The sequence below is a fragment of the Grammomys surdaster genome, unplaced genomic scaffold (genome assembly GCF_004785775.1).
Source record: "Grammomys surdaster isolate TR1022 unplaced genomic scaffold, NIH_TR_1.0 125685, whole genome shotgun sequence".
Lineage (NCBI taxonomy): Eukaryota > Metazoa > Chordata > Mammalia > Rodentia > Muridae > Grammomys > Grammomys surdaster.
The window spans coordinates 182,218-199,757 of NW_021620521.1; the positions used below are offsets into that span (position 1 = coordinate 182,218).

Sequence of the window (17,540 nt, forward strand, 5' to 3'; positions counted from 1 at the left end):
GAAACAAAGAGACAGAGAGACAGAGACAAAGATGGATAACATAACCCCCATATGTGTGCTTACCTATGTAAATGCACATATGTGTATGCACATCACACACAACTGAATGTATATACACACAAAGAAATAAAAAACATTCATTGGAAAGAAATGATATTTAATCTCATTTCCCCTAAGTCACAGTGGATCCACTTAGTCCACACTTTATTTCTTTTTTAATTTTTATTTTAGTTTATTTTTTTATTGGACAGAGGTAAATTTTTTATTGGATGTTTTATTTACATTTCTTACCCTATCCCCCCCCCCCGCTCAGGAACACCGTATCTGATCACCCCTCCCCCTGCTTCTCTGCAGATGTGCCCTTACCAAGCCCCCCACTCCTTCCTCCCCATCCTCAAATTCCCACCCACTGGGGCATCCAGCCTTCATGAGACCAAGGATCTCTTCTCCCACCTATGCCCAACAGGGCCATCCTCCCTCTCATATACAGTTGGAGCCATGGGTCCTTCCCTAAGTGCTCCCAGGCTGGTGGTTTAGACCCTAAGAGCTCTGGTTGGTTAGTATTGTTGCCCTTCTCATAGGGCCGCAAACCCTTTCAGTTCCTACAGTCTTCACTCGAACTCCTCCATTGGGAACCTCATGATCAGTTCAATGGTTAGCTGTGAGCATCTGCCTCTGAATATGTCAGACTCTTGCAGACCTCTAAGGAGACAGCTATATCAGGCTCTTGTCAGCATGCACTTCCTGACTTCCACATCAGCATCTACCTTTGGAGACTGCATGTGGGATAGATACCCAGGTGTCTCTGCTTATTTTCTCCTTGTTTATCAGAGAAGAAGGGTATCCATTAAGCACATAATCATACATACAGTTATTAATTACACATGTGACATAGCACAGGTGGCTTATAACCATTATCTGAATGTTATAATAGACAGAACTAATCACTGACATGTCACCTGAATCTCCCATGTTTTCTCCCACGTCTGCAGCAGCAGGTGGCTATTTCTTAATCTTCATCCCCAGGGAGCATGGTCTCAGGTTAAAAGATTTCTTTTTAAATGACTGTTTCTGACAAGGCCTTGCTTCTGAGCCTAGCATCTCAATATGTGGTTAGCTAAATGAATAATCTTTAACATGCATACAATATTACAAAGGTCATTCCTTTTTGCATTACATAACAAACTCTAATGTCATATCTTGTGGATTCAACCAAAGACATCAGGAATAGCAACCATATAATTTTCTCACTGAAATCTGTCTATAGAACATTTATCTTGATTCCAAAGCAAGAAAAGCTTACTTTTCCTAGATATTCAACATGATGGTTACCATAAAAATGCTGAGATTTTATAAGAGAGTGATGAGCATTTTCTTTGCTTTTCCAATACAAAGTTCAATGTTAAATTCAGGACTTTCTGTGGCAATTAAACATTTCATAATGGTGGCCAGGCTTTATTTATTTTATGTAATTTCTCTTTAGCTTCTCTAGTTTATTTATTTTCAGCCAGATAGTTCAGATATTTCTTTACGTCAACTAAAGCTTGACTGAAGCGAGATTGGAAGCGACAGAGAAAGGAATAAAAATAGTCATTACAATGATTAGGTATCTCTTTGGGGAGTCATGAAACCTGCTGCTAATGAGTTCTATATATTACAGCCTGCCAAAAGGACAGAGTTAAAATTTCCTGACAGATCAGAAGGTTCCTAACTGAATTATACTGGACGTATTCCTTCTTAGGACAGCAGCAGTCAGAGCTACAGCAGTGAATAAGAGATACATGTTCTCCACTAAGAAGAGTCTTGAAATGTGATCAGAACTAGAAACACCAGGCAAAGCCAACTCAACAAAGGGAGGTTTGCATATCTGCTTGAACTTGGAAATAATATTTAAGATGACACCTTAGTGGCAATTTCTAAGGGTCATCCAGGGATACTTATAAACAGGAATATCTATCTCAGTCAGATGACAAAAAGTAAGAAGGACCCAGATGGCCAGTGACACTTAAAATCACATCATGTGTTACTATTGTGAGTTAAAAAAAATTATGAGATTCTCCTGATTCTTCCATAGGAATACCTGATCTTAGTCCAACATTTGGACTCTCATTCAGTTGCTAGTAGAGCCTCTCAGAGGGCAGCCATGTTAGGCTCCTATCTTCAAGCACAGCATAGTACCAGTAACATGGCCAGGGTTTAGTATCCGACCATGGGAAAAGTCTCAAGTTGGGTCAATCACTGAATTGCCTTTGCTTCAGTTTCTGCTCCATTTTTGTCCCTGCATTTCTTTTAGACAGGATCAATTCTGAGCCAAAAATTTTGAAGGTGGTTTGATGACCCCATCCCTCCAAATGGGGGCCTTATCTTTCTACTAGAGGTAAACTGAAAGGGATGGCAATCCCAAAGGAACTCTAACAGTGTCAACTAACCCAGACCCTTGGGAGCTCCCAGGGACTAAGCAACCAACAAAATAGAATACAGAGGCTGGTCCGAGGCCCCCAGCACATATGTCTCTGAGGACTGCCTTATGTGGCTTCAGTGGCAAGTACAGATGCACCCAAATCTGTACAGACTTGATGCCCTGAGGAAAGGGGATGCCATGGTGGGGTAGCAAGGTAGCACTCTCTCAGAGGTAAAAGGGAGGGAGGATGGGGTGAAGAATTCTGGGATGGGGATAAGGGGAGAGAAACATTAAAGCATGTAATTATTAAAAAATAAAATAAAATTTAAAAAATGAGATTATCAAAGAAGCTTCAGTTCACAGTCATGGGTAGATCTACTAGCCACATCCACTGGGTATGTCTGGAGCCAAGGGTGATGTTTAAGGCCCTGTCATCATGATAAATGGCACCTTTCCACATGAAATGAAGCTTCTTCTCTTTGATATTATTGTTGACTCACTACGTCCGTCAGTGACCATTTTGGTTGAATAAAATTATTATAAATAAAATAGACTGTTTTACCTTAGCATAATAACTTCATAGAACCAGGCAGGATGTGGACGAGTAGAATTCTAGCATTTAAAAGGCAGAGATATGGAAACCAGATGTTCATCCGTAGCTAAATAGTGTAGCTAAAAATTGACAACCTGGGCTGTATAAGACCCTGTCAAAGGGAGTTGGTTGAGAATAAATAAAAAAAACCCAAACAAACAAACAAACAAACAAAACAACAACATAAAATAATCACAAAGGAATTCGAAAATTCATTATATGTGTATATAAGACAGCTGGCAAACTACCAAAGCGCCTTCTTCAAATTTGACCTGAATAAATAAACTTAAAGAAATCGCTTCTAAGTAAGTGCTGCTAATAGAACTGATTGGCTAAAGGGTTTCAGCTCTACACATTCTAAATACAATCTACCTGAGCAATTTCATTTGTTTGGGTCAAGTCATTCAGAAGCATCAGATGCTCTTACAAAATCATGGTGGTTGTAGATTGTAGCATAGTTATCCTGTGCTTTATGGCTAATGTCCACTTTTAAGTGAGTAGATGCCATATGTCCCTTTCTAGGTCTGGTCAAACTCATTCAGGATGATATGTTCGAGTTCTACCTGTTTGTTTTCAAATTGCATGCTGTCTTTGTTTTTAATAGCTAAGTAGTATTCTATTGTATAAATGTATTGCATCTTTATTCAGTTGTCCAAATGCACAGAATCCACTTGTTAGTTGAGGGACACCTAGCTTGTTTCAAATTTCTGGCTATTATGAATAAAGCAGCTATGAGCATAGTTGAACAAGGGCCCTTGTGGTATAGTGGAGCATATTTGGAGTATATGCCCAGAAGTTGCATAGCTGGGTCTTTATCTAGAGCTATTCATGCTACAATCCACAGACTTAAAGAAACTAAGTAATAAGGAGGGCCAAGAGAGGATGCTTGAATCACACTCAGAAGGAGAAATAAAATAAACATCAGAGGTAGATGAAGGGTGGGAACTGGGTGAGTGGGGGGTTGGGAAAGGAAACTAAGGTAGGGATCAAGTGGGCAGGGCAAGATGTCTGGGGGAGTGAAAGTAAGTTGCTGGGATAAGCATCTCTGAGAAAAGCTGGAGACATGGATGAGGGAAGCTCTGGAATATTTATAGCAGTGACCCTATCTGAAGCTCCTAGCAGCTGTGACTACAGAACTGAAGTGGCCACCTCCTATAGCCACGCAGGACTTCCACTTGAGGAAGGGGGGCATTAACCTACCCACAAATACTTCAACCCCAAATTTGTCTGGCCTACAAGATGAAGATAAAGATGAAGCAGAGATTGAGAGGATGGGCAGCCAATGATTGGCCCAACTTGAGACCCATCCTATGGGAAAAAGCCATCCCCTGGCACTATTAATGGTACTCTGCTATTCAGCAGAGAGGAATTTAACATAACTGTCCTCTGAGAGGCTTCATCCAGCAGCTCATGGAAACAGATGCAGTGATTCACAGCCAAATGTAAGCTGAGCTCAGAGAGTAGTATGGAAGAGATGTGGAGGAGAATATTAACCAGATCATAGATAGTGAGAAATTGTGTACCCATTGTAGTGTTTATTCTATTTATCTGTTGGTACCAAGGGTTTCACACCTTTAAAACTTTCTTCCAAATAACATGTTGTAGATAAAAACCTGAAGATGCTGTTATAGGATATAAGGATGTGAGATCAGGTCATGTTGGGGATTGTGTTTACTCTTCACTTATTATCACAATAAATCTCTGCAAGGCACAGATTTTTTTTAAGAAGGTAAGTTTGGAAATACAATCACTTCCTACCTGCCTCTTTGGAAATCTGTGTGAAGGACTCCACACCTTTCTCTCCATAGCTTCCTTCAGATGCAAGAGTAGACACATAATTCCATCCCAAGGCCTTTACAATGTCTACCATGGCCTGTGCTTGAAAGGAATCAGGTGGGACCACTCGAGAGAAGAAGTCATATCGCCGGTCATCACTGAGTTCAGGAGCAGTGGATGCATAACTAATCTGAGGGATCTGAAAGGACAAGAAAACACCATGTGAGAACACACCAGGAGGGTGGGATGGAGTCCCATGTAGGATTAGCCACTCAAAAGACAGGGCTGGAGCAGCACACAGGATGGCTTACTGCCCAGCACCCATCCTACAAGTACACAACACCTAGATGCACACAGAAAGGGCTATTTTCTTTTGTGCCTTCTTCTATTATCTCTCGTTAATAAATGGGAATGGGTATAGTAGGGGAAGGCTATGGTAAATATCATGGCTAATTAAATGTGGAGGCTTCAAAACCAATCTATTAAATATTGTAACTGATATGAAACCAATGCAGCCCGACTGCCTTGTATCTAGAGACCAGAGTAGTCAGCAGAGGTTATGGTTCCTCAGGAACATGCGTTGTTAGCAAAGAGACCTGTGGACTCGCAAGGACACATCAAAGTGAATTCCATGTAGTGATTCATTTGCCAAAGAACACCATAATATAAGGGTACTCAGTAGCACACTTAGCCCAGACAAGGGTGGTCCCCAGTGCAAGCCTTCTCAACCTGTGGGTCATGACATTTTTCTGGATCACGTATCAAATATTCTGCATATCACGTATTTGCACTACAATTCATAATAGTAACAAAGTTACAGTTATGAAATAGCAACAAAATATTTGTGTGGTTGGAGGTCACCACAACAGGAGGAGCTGTACTAAAGGGCCACAGAATTGGAAAAGTTGAGAACCACTGCTTCAGCCGTTCTTACACTTTGGACGGTCTTCTCCAAAGCCGTACACATTCTCTTTAGGTGCTGGGAGACAGCTTTCAGTCCTGTTGTGTGCAGTGCACAAGTACTAATAATTCCTTTATTTACCCATTAAAAAGATATCAGATCCTCTTAGATGAGATTAATCTATTTAGTTATTTTAAGGAGCTCTAGAGCTTATACCTATGAAGACCAAACTACAGAACCATGAGGAAGTTAAGTATCAAACAAATTACTCCTCGTCTCTTTCCTGGAGGGTATTGAATGTTTTGGGATTATATGTATGACAACTACATATACATACAAATACACACACACACACACACACACACACTTGGAAACACCCTAAGGAAAACTAAAAAGCCACTATTGATTACAGGCATGGCTTGGGACCTGACATCTAGATCCCTGTGTTAGTTAACCTATACAGTGTACTCCACACAACTTGTTCTCTCTCTGATTTCTGGAAGGTACAGTTATGAAATAACCAGAACCTATGATTTCTAGAAATAGCCTATGATTAGTAGTACAAGTAGTTATGTGCAGTAATAAGGTGGTGACAAGCTTTTGTTTGAAAATTTCTTTATCACGTTATTTTCTCTGATATAATTTTTAATCTTTGCATAAATTGAACCAATAGTCCATCTATTTAGGCACAAATAAGCCAAAGCCAAACTCATTTTGACTTTCAAAGTCCAGAAAATTCTATTTGGTTTGATTGTTGCTGGTTTTCTGTTCAGGTCATTTTCTTCTGTTGAAGCATAGTTATTATAAAGATCAGTAACCCGCCAACCTTTCAAATTATACATTAGACTCATGTAGCCAGAAAGAAATCAGATGTTCTCTGTTCCCCTATTCATGCTGCAGGTCTGCACCATAACCATTGGCAAGAAGTCTCTCCGCCCCAAATACAAAGCACAAACCAGTGTTAGGAAACCTCAGAGTCTTCTGCTGAGGTCTTCATCTGAGTAATTGAATAACAGGGCTTTCAAGAGGCACTGGAAGTAACGTGGAATAAAATTGGACTATCAAGTCCTGGCATCAGAAATTGAGTCATTTGTTAACTAATCCCTGGACCTCAATACTTTTGTTGCATCAGCTGCTCTCACGAGGCAGGAATGTGCATTGTTCAGTATGATACCAGGACACAGTAGGCAATTCATGCCCATAGGAATTATTATGATAATACAGAATAATATATCTCCCTAACTAATGCTATCTGTTCTCCATATTTGACTTTTTGTATTGATTTAAGTGTGAAATATCTGACACAGGCTCATGCATTTTCAGTATTTAGACTCCAGTCAGTGCCACAGTTTGAGAAGGTTCTGGAACATTTAGGGCATTGATCCTTGCAGAAGAAACTGCATCAGTGGAAGTAGAGTTTGAAGTTTTATATTCTGGCCCTACTTGCTCTTTTCTCCCCTGACTGCCTACCTCGCCTTTTGGCCTTTCCACTATGAAAGATTCTAATCCTCTCCACAGCTCTAGTCTCAAATAAACCTTTACTCTCCAAAGTAGGTTTGTATCAGATCACACTATCAAAGTAACCAAAAGAAATAATATATTTCCCTAAGTTCTCTACAGCTTAGGTTAGCTTTCTCCTATGTTCCTAGGGCAAGTTAACCATTTTACATGTATTCAAATGATGACAGGCTAAGAAACAACATCTTTTATATGTTAAACTCTTTATAACATATACACCATGTTCTAACAGTTTCGTAGGCAATTTCTCATCCAGTCATTGTGAAGTGTTTTACACTATAAATATACTAGATTATATTATACTATGTGGTACTATATTAGCTTATTTTACACAAATAGTAGGAACTGAGCTGCAGAATTCAACCATGACCTCAGAATACATAGCTATAGAATTAATATTCCTACTCAAGCCTGAAAATGGGCTGTGTAAACAACTGAACTCTTAATTATGAAAATTTATAAAATCTTACTAAAATATGTAATAATAAGCATAAAAAGCAAGACCAGAAGATGATCAGAGTCTAAGTGGGTTTCTGCCCCTAGCAATGGCTATGTCATCACTGAAAGTTAGTTTGCAGCTCATTCTGAAGCAATTGTTCAAATTGTTTAAACACATTGGTGGTGCTCATACAAATACCTTAACAATTTGGGTTATGTATGTGCTCGTAGTTTGGCGATTTTAAGTACTGAGGAAAAAGTATTCATTTATAGAGCGTTAGGGAGAAACAGAGTTGAGGGAATTCAGATTTGACAGGATTTTCCCAACAAGAAATGAAAAAATACAAGGCAAGTAGGATAAGACATTTCCATTAACTTTGATTTGATGAAATGTATAAGTCTTATGATGATGTATAGATGTCCCTACCCAAATCCCTCCCCATTTCTGAAATAAACCTAGCCTACTATCAACTTTTCACTTATGTAGATGCTGAGAAATATCACAATTACAACACAATGAAAAAAACATTCTTTAAATTATACACAAATTACAGTTAAGAAAATCTTGGTGAAAGAGACTCCTTCTCTTATTACCACTTGTCTTTTGAAAACAATTGCTTTCTTAGGTCCATCCATTTCAGGTACATAGGAAATAACTCCTAGACTAAGTTTCAATTCAGTCCCATGAAGACCTCCTTTTCACTATTTTTCTTATATCAACACCAGGCATATAATGATCCTCGGATAGGGAATTAAAGATCAAATGGATTTCACTTCTAAGATCAAAATACATTGCACAGAGATAACCCCCCGGGTAATAGAGATGAAAGAACAGAGGAATTTCTATAACCTGTGATACATGGTCCTGCATATTTGCACAGTGATGAGTCCTCCTGCTCAGCTTTTTGCTTTCCAGCAGATATTCAGGTTTATGAAATCATTGTTTTGAGAATTCTTCTAATGTTTAATCACAGAAGTAAAAATTTATCTTACTGTATTATTCTTTTTTCCTGATTAAAAACGTGTCTATCACTGAAGAATAATTCTGTTAATGCTAAGAATAAAATAGGATACGAAACTACCACCACCTACTTTAAATGGAATGAAATATGGGATGAATTTTTACTTTGTCTTAGTAAATTAATGATACATTATTGATGAAGAGTGCAAAGAATGACAAGTCTTCTTAAATATCTTTAGTACTTTTACCTCTGCATTTGAATACGCACACATATAATAAAAATATGGATTTAATTTTCTTTCCCCTTACCTGGCAGTTTCTTCTCACTCCATCCCTCCTCCTCTTTCTTTCTTCTCTTTCTGTGTATTTGTGTGTGTGTGTGTGTGTGTGTGTGTAGAGAAGGAGAAAGTGAGAGAGAGAGAGAAAGAGAGAGAGAGAGAGAGAGAGATGAGATCTCATGATTCTCTGTACATTTAGCCTCACCTCATATTGCTAAATACTTAAATTTTCACTATCATTCAAACCTGAAATCCAGTCCTCAGAGCTGATTAAATTATTGTGCTTCTCTATCAGGTTTCACTAGAAATGTTCAAGGATGTGCCTTCAAAGTGACAGAATATTCATGTTTTTGGTGAAATCTCTTCATGTTATTTCAGGTTGATCAATGAGGTAGAACAAGCCCTCAAATGGTTCACTTGTTGCCCCAATACCTCTCATTAAACAATTAATCATGGTTTGCTTCCAGGGAAGACTGCTGTTTCTTCTCATATACTAAATTCTTCTTTTTAGTTTATTACTATTGGGGAGGATGTATGGGCACACATTGACAGAGCACACATGTGGAGATCAGAAGTCAACTGTGTGAAATCGGTAGCCTGCTTCCACCTTTCCATGGTCTCTGGGGATTGAATTCAAATCAGCAGGCTTGAATGTCAAGTCTCATTCCTGTGAGCCATTTTTACTGATCTGTATATATTAAATACTGAAATAATCATTTGATATTTGGATATAACTTTTATATCATATTATTAGCTTTCAAGTCTTGGTTCAACACTTGAATATGTTAGCTTTTATGAGTTTGGAGTGTGTTGAAACTGTATTCATTGTTGGTTGTTTCTTCTTTAAACTGATTTAGAAAATAACTTGAATAATCATGTATGTTTAGTTTTGGATATGAACTTTAGAAGACCTTTTTAAAAATTATACCAAAAGTGTTCATTAAGATTGGATGAGAATTGTATTATAGCTATATATTATGGTAGAACTTAGAGATAACAACACCGTGTCCTCAGTTATGGAAAAGTAAATATTATTACTTTAATTAAAATTCATTAAATATATATTTTTATATAAAATAGTTGAATTGGAGTTACCCTAAACAAGATATAATGCTCCTCTCAGAAGCCATTAGCTGACAAATAGGAAGCTAAGTGCCACATATAGGATACCTCCATATGGTCGTTTCAATGAGAATGGTCTCCATGAGTTCATGTATTAGAATACTTGGTCTCCAGTTGATGGAACTGTTTGGAAAGGATTAGAAGGTATAGAATTATTGGAGGAAGTATGTCACTAGGGATGGGCTGGCATTAAGTTTTAAAACCCTATGTCATCCTCAGTTAGCTCTTTCTCTGCTGTATGCATATGGATCAGATATTAGCTTTCTGCTACACTGTTGGAGAAACATTGCCAAGCTGCCTGCAATGCTGATCATAGAGTCATCATCTGAAACTCTAAGTCCCTTTAAAAAACACTTTCATCTCAAAAATTGTTGTTGTTGTTGTTACTTTTTTGGGTTTTTTTTTTTGGCTTTCAATTGTTTAGCTTTTTTTTTCTCATCATAGCAATAGAAAAGTAACTAAGATACTGCACTTGAGATGTTTGTCAGTCATGCTCCTGAATCTAAACAATGCAGCAGCCTATTGTCATTGCTTTTCGTGGCCCACACAAACCTAATGTTATAAGAACCTTGTATTGAACATTGCACTCTTCGTTAATAGGACATGGGAAAATCAAGTTGGTGATGACACAATCTTCATTGAGGCCTACGTTTCAGAATGCAAAAAGGCACTAGTCAGGCTGCTAAGAGAACAAAGTCATCAAGGTCTGACCCAGCTACTAGGAGTTACAACAAGGACTGATGTAGCAAGATGTGCCCATGGATGCAACAGGGGCAACGATTTTGATCGAGGTAGACATTTACTTTCTGTGGAAAGTTGTGCTTTGTACATCTGGGCACAAAGCCATTATTTATGAGCTCACAGGCGCCAGTGGGGGAACTTACTAATTTTATTTTAGGAATATTAACATATTATTGAGGAAGCATAGTATCAGAATATCTTCTAAATTTATATCTTTCTACTCATAGATTTCTGTAGCTCTAACACCTTAGAGAAGATTTCTTTTGCATAAACTCACAAAAAGTCAAAGTGCAGATACTGTTCAGCAAGTACTCAGAGAGAAAAGGAGCCTTCTTATAAATATTATATGCACCCCCTTAAGACATAGTGATTATTACAGATGATGAGGAAGTTGATAAGACCTAATGGTTATGGAGGATCAAAATGAAATGTTGCTGTTTGGACACGACAGGAGACCTGCACTCACACACTCATAAAAGCTGTGGTTGTCTCCAGAGACTTTCACAAGATCAAGCCAGTCAACATTCCAACATGGAAGAGGAAGGGACTTACAAGTCCCCACCCCTTAGCTTAAGAGCTATTCACAATTGATGACTTTTTGGAGAAAATCAGTTTTAATGGTATGACCTCTAGGAGGACATTCAAGCTCTAGTTATATGGAAAAACAGCATAAGTAATGTACAACAAATATTGGAGTTAGTCGACTATACAAAAGCAAAACATAAAGTTGAGGTGAGATAGGGATATGGAGGATGGAAGTGGAAGATGTTAAGAAGATTATATGTTGAATATAATTAAATGTCATTATACACCCATGTGAATTTTCAAAAATTAATAAAAATATATTATAAAATTTTCATTCACTTTCATTATTTACTCTTAGTAAGATCATATAATTGTTTCCATGTAGGCTTTGCACATTGCTTATTAACTTCCATTCAAATAATTTTTATTTTCATTACTTCATGTGTGAGGTAAAATTAATATTCTTATCTATCCTGCTTGAACATAAAAATATATTAATTTTGCTTATTTCCTTGTATCCTTGTTAAAACTATTATTAATTTGAATAGTTTTCAGTTAGTTTTCCTGGGAGTTCCATGAAAGCAAGTTACATTATAATCTATTGCTTTCTTTTTCTGGATTCTGTTTTGGAGAAATTACGTATAAATGTGTTTGTTTGGGTGTGGAAATGATTATTTCAGCATGCAGGCCTCCACTGAGTCGTGAAGAAGGCATCAGATTCCTGGGAGCTGAAGTTACAGGCAGTTCTGAGCTACCTTACATGGGTGCTTGAAAACTAAGTCTCAGTGCTGGGTATTGGTGGCTCACGCCTTTAATTCCAGCACTTGGGAGGTAGGGACAGGTGGATTTCTGAGTTTGAGGCCAGCCTGGTCTACAGAGTGAGTTCCAGGATAGCCAGGGCTATAGAGGGAAACCCTGTCTCAACAAAACCAAACCAAACCAAACAAAAACAAAACAAAAACAAACAAAAAACAACAACAACAACAAAAGGAAAACTAGAGCTCAGATCTTTCAAAAGGAATGTGTGTGCTCCTAATTGCTGAGTCATATGTCTGCTCTTATTTTGTTTTCTTGATAGAGTACATTATCTAAAACTTTTAGAAAAACAAAAGGCCTAGTAGAGTAAATTGATGTTCCTTTTCTCATTCCTTAATAATGATCATAATGAAGAACAAAGCTTATTCTAAAGATATAAAACCTTATATGTTTAGAGAATTTCAACATTGAAAAAGAACTTCTAAATCAGCTAACCTATACCTTATTTCCATATATAAATCCATTGATTCCTTCAACAACATTCAGTGAAACCTTACACAGCCACTGTCACTCTACGTTTCTCAGCTTCATGGAAGCATTCTAGTTTGTACTATTAATGTAGAACAATTGGTATGACAAATCTTGGCTAACGACTTGACTGGATCTTGAATCAATAGTCAAGCCACTTGACATTCTAGTGAGAAATTTTCTTGATCAGGTTATTTGAATTGGGAAGATCTGTCTTTAATGTGGGCAGTTTCAATTAGAGTAGTTAGATCAGTTCAATGTAGATGCTTTTATTTCTTCTGGGTCTTTTCATAAAGCTAATTCCAGATATTAAAGATGCAACAATGACAGTAAAGGATAGTATTCCTTTTTTATTATATTTCCTACCCTTTCTTTCACCAAATTTTACAAATTAATCCATTGCTTTCTGTTTTCACAAAGCCTGACCATTAGTTTTTATAAATGTATACTTAGAGACTCCTTATTACAGTTATATCTACATTAATTTTATCTTTACAAGAAAGAGATCTATGATTAAGACAAACTGATGGGCCTTTCAATATTTAGTTATCTAAATATATGCCTGATAGTTATTCTTATTCTGAGCCATCATGGTAACTTAGACTATCATTTCATGTTAGCAACTTTCTGCTTTAACATTTTCAATTTCTTAGTTCTATTTGGCTGAATAAAATAATGTCTCCTCCAACTCTTATGTCTTCTACTATATCAATAAAATAACTGTGTATATGTTGATTTAATATAAATAGGGAATGTATAAATATTAATCAGTGAATCATTTGCATAAAATATATTCTTGTGATTTATTTTAAGGATACATTACTGTACAACTCTTAGAGGTTTTAGTTTTATTTGAATTATTTTTAATGTTTGTATGATATGTATCTCTGTGGGGGTATTTGAACATAAATGCAAGGACCTATGGAGACTAGAAGAAGTGTTAGTCCCTCCAGAAGCTAACTTATAGGCTTTGTGAGCCTCAACATGGGTGTAAAGATAATCCCCTGGGTGGTTTATAAAATTGCCCATTTTTATGTAAGCAACACACAGTTTCTGTTTTGAAGGAAGCTTTTAGTCTGCTCTGCTGTGAAATCTTCAGGTCACTGGAGGTGTTAATTCTCAATCTGATAAACTGGCAATAAACTGACTTGTGAAAGATGGTATATATTTGTTTCCACATGAGTTGATGTAGCACACACATATGTGCTTCAAGACTTTACAAGGAGTATTTTTCCTCCCTCTTGATATAAGATCTACTTCTAGAACTACATGAAGCTGACTCATGTTATTTATAGTCTCATATTAACACATACTATGTTATATAATGTAGTTAGTTTAACCACTTCTGGAAAAATGACTATAGTTTTGCGCACATACAGTGGAGCAAAGATCTCCAGAATCCTAAAAAATTTCAAACATACTACATGTGTATATTTTCCCTAGGGTCAGTATGTATTGCCAAAGAGTGCCCTCAAAAGAATGTATGAGCCTAGGGAGGTAGCTGACTTCAAGATGACATTATCTTTTAGACACATCAGGGCAGAGACATATATGAATTCACAGTATAAAACCTGTGTATGCCCATGGCAACACAAAGCTCAGTTGGAGCGGGTAGTTGTGCATGATTTTACATAACTAGCTATGACATTATCAGAAACTATTAGTTACTGGCAGAGAAAGAATCAGTTTTTGCTAAGAGTATAGTTCTAGGTAATTCATTCATGTTCTGTTGGAAGATCACACATCAAAACATGCTTGGGTAGCACAAATTGGACTTGAAGCAGGGAGAAATTGGATGAGTAAAGAAAGGGCAAGTCCTGGAAAGAATTGCAGCCTGGGTACTTTGAGCAAAAATGACACTAATTATGTAATGAAAAACTAGTGTTATCTAATTAAGGGTGGACAAAAACTTGTTCTCATGCTTCAAAACTATCACATAAAATTTATGTTGAAATGAACTTTTGTGGTGATTTCTAAACAATATGAAGATGAACAGAAAAAAAAAACAGAATAAAAAAACACATTTCTAATGTACCAGCTGGAACACTTCTCAAATCCATAATTCATACTTAAGATAAAAAACACAATGTTTTTCTTAATTTCATTGTTTTTATTTGAATAGTTCAACAAATAGTTCCACTTAAATAGGAAAGCAAAGTCAGCAGAATACACCTTTCAGAATAATTAAGTTGGACTTTTGTTTTTAATGTTTTACTTAAATTTTGGTTTTAAATTTATTTTTTACCTTAGTTACAAGAGTGTTTTGCCTTCATACATGTATGATTATATTTATATATCATGTGGGTGCTTGCTGCTCACAGTGAGTGTCAGATCCCAAAATCTCAGTAAATGGAGTTGAAGGAAGTTGTCAGTCACTATGTGTGGTCTAACAACTAAACCTCTGTCTTCTACAAGAAGCAGGGCACATACATACTAAACCATTTCTCCAGTGCTAAAATTGAACATTAAAATAACACAACATACATGCATCAGTGAACAGGTTCAAAACACCAGTATTCATCACTCATAAATATAAATGATTGGAGAAGTTGAATTGTTTTAATATTGAATAATAATGTAAAGACCCAAGATACAGTTAACAGACCACATGAAATTCAAGAAGAAGGAAGACGAAAATGTGGGTGCTTCAGTCCTTCTTAGAAAGGAGAACAAAATAATCATGGGAGCAAATATGGTGACAAAGTATAGAGCTGAGAATGAAGGAAAGGCCACCCATAGACTGCCCCACCTGGGGATCCATTCAGTATACAGTTACCAAACCCAGACACTATTGTGGATGCCAAGAAGTGCATGCTGACAGGAGCCTGATATAGCTGTCTCCTGAGAGGCTCTGCCAGAGCCTGACAAATACAGAGGCAGAAACTCATAGCCAACTGTCAGGAGCCATAGTGGGACAAGCTAATAATTAGAAGTTGATCATCCTGAAATGCTTGCCTCGGATTGTTATATAATCTGTGACAAGTGTGTCCCATTCAGCAAGGCTGTGGTGGACGTATTTTAAGAAACATCCTGCTATTAATATGATTTTCCTATTATTATTATTATTAAACATATGTAACAATCACTAAGCAATAGCACACCCCTTTGGAGCAGATCTCTGCAGATCCACGATGTACTGCCTTGTATTGATGATATATAGACAAATAGATGACTTCTTAAGTCTTAATGATGATCCTATAAGAATTCCTAAAATTATATCAATGATTATTAAGCTCTTTTATAGTGGGACTGCTATTAAGTCCCTTTCTGATATTCAAAACTGCAATGAAAACTCTGCCACTCTCCCGAGTGTCATCAGTTATTTTGCCCTTAGATAGTAACCAAACTCTCTCCTGTTCAGAGCACATTCCAAGGTGGTTATAAAACAATTGACCAAAGGTCACTCAAAGGGAACTCACTATTTATTATAGGTACTAGGACAGAAGAGAAAATATTGCCTGGGTTTATCTATACAAAACTTCACTAATTTCTTAGTTATAGTTTTAAACCTTCAGTGAACCTGTGGCGCTTGACAGGTGATGGATGTTTAGCCAGATAATTACTCCTAGTGGATATGCATGTAAACATTATCTGTTGTAAACTTCTATTTCAATTTATGATTTGAATTTTGGTGTGAACCTGTGAAGAACTTTGTAATACGTGATCATGTACTCTGAATGATGTATAAGACAAAGGGACCTTTTTTAGTGGCACCCTTTCTTCTTTCTCTCATTCTCCTCCTGCTCTCTCTTTCCTCTCTCTTCTCTTCTCTCCCTCTTCTTTCTTCCCTGCTTAGAATCTCTCCACTTAGAATTTTTTCCTTTGTTAGAATTTTTTCCCCTTCCCCACTTAGGACCTTTCCACTTTGTCTCTTAGATAGCTTTCATAGGAAACTTTTTACACTTAGTAATAAACTACAACAACTTCTTTAAGTGTCTTTTCTTCCTGTGTCCTCAAACTAACAGACCTAAGTTAGAGCCTAGCAGTGCAGGAAGAGAGAGTACTAAGGCTATTCGCCTAATACCCTGCTGTCCCTGGGCTGAGGTGCCGGAAACTGCAGTTTCTCGTCTCAGAGGATCAAACAGAGGGCAGGCCAGCTACAGTAGCCTAGCCCTAGGTCTTACCCACTGCTGATGCTCTTCCCATCTCCCTCGGCTGCCTCAAGAAGAACCGACCTAGCTGGGCAGTGGTGGCGCATGCCTTTAATCCCAGCACTTGGGAGGCAGAGGCACAGGCAGGCAGATTTCTAAGATCGAGGCCAGCCTGGTCTACAGACTGAGTTCCAGGACAGCCAGGACTAAACAGAGAAACCCTGTCTCGAAGAAACAACAACAACAACAACAACAACAACAACAAAACCGACCTAAGGAGAAGAAAGAAAAAGCATCTTCTCCTCCCACCAAGCTGGGGATGGCTCCTGGACACCAAACATTCTACTGAGCACAGTGTTCTCAGTAGGGTCCCTAATGGAGGAGTTAGAGAAAGGACTGAAGGAGCTGAAAGGGTTTGCAATCCCATAGGAAGAACCATAATATTAACCAAGCAGAGACCCTAGAGCTTCCCAGGAACTAAACCACCAACCAAAGAGTATACATGGTGCAACTCATGGATTCAGCCTCATATGTAGCAGAAAATGGTCTTTGTCAGTCATCAATGGGAGGAGAGGCACTTGGTCCTGACAAGGCTCAATTTCCCAGGGTAAGGAAATGCTAGGGTGGTGAGCCGGGAGTGGGTGGGTGAGTGGGTGAGTGCAAGAAGGCCCTTATAGGAGCAGGCGAGGGGGTAGATAGAGGATTTCAGGGGGGATAGTGAAAGGGAATAACATTTGAAATGAAAGTAAAGAAAATATCCAATAAAAAAAAGGAAAAGGAAAACGATAAAGGAACCCCAGTTAGTGTCACATCAACACTAGGAGGTGCATTAAATTTATGCCTAAGTTCCATTATTTGCTCTAGGAAACTATAACTTATTAGAAGGTTAATTGGTGATTTTTTTTAAATCCA

At 37.6% G+C, this 17,540-nt stretch overlaps 1 protein-coding gene across 1 annotated transcript in view; it reads right to left on the reverse strand.

Moving 5' to 3' along the window:
• Positions 1-17,540, reverse strand: part of LOC114639136 (metabotropic glutamate receptor 7-like) — a 432,453-nt gene that overhangs the window by 153,375 nt on the left and 261,538 nt on the right. The window contains exon 2 of the mRNA XM_028787826.1: positions 4,752-4,968. Within this exon, the coding sequence (XP_028643659.1) occupies positions 4,752-4,968 (217 nt within the window). The remainder of the gene's footprint in view (positions 1-4,751; positions 4,969-17,540) is intronic.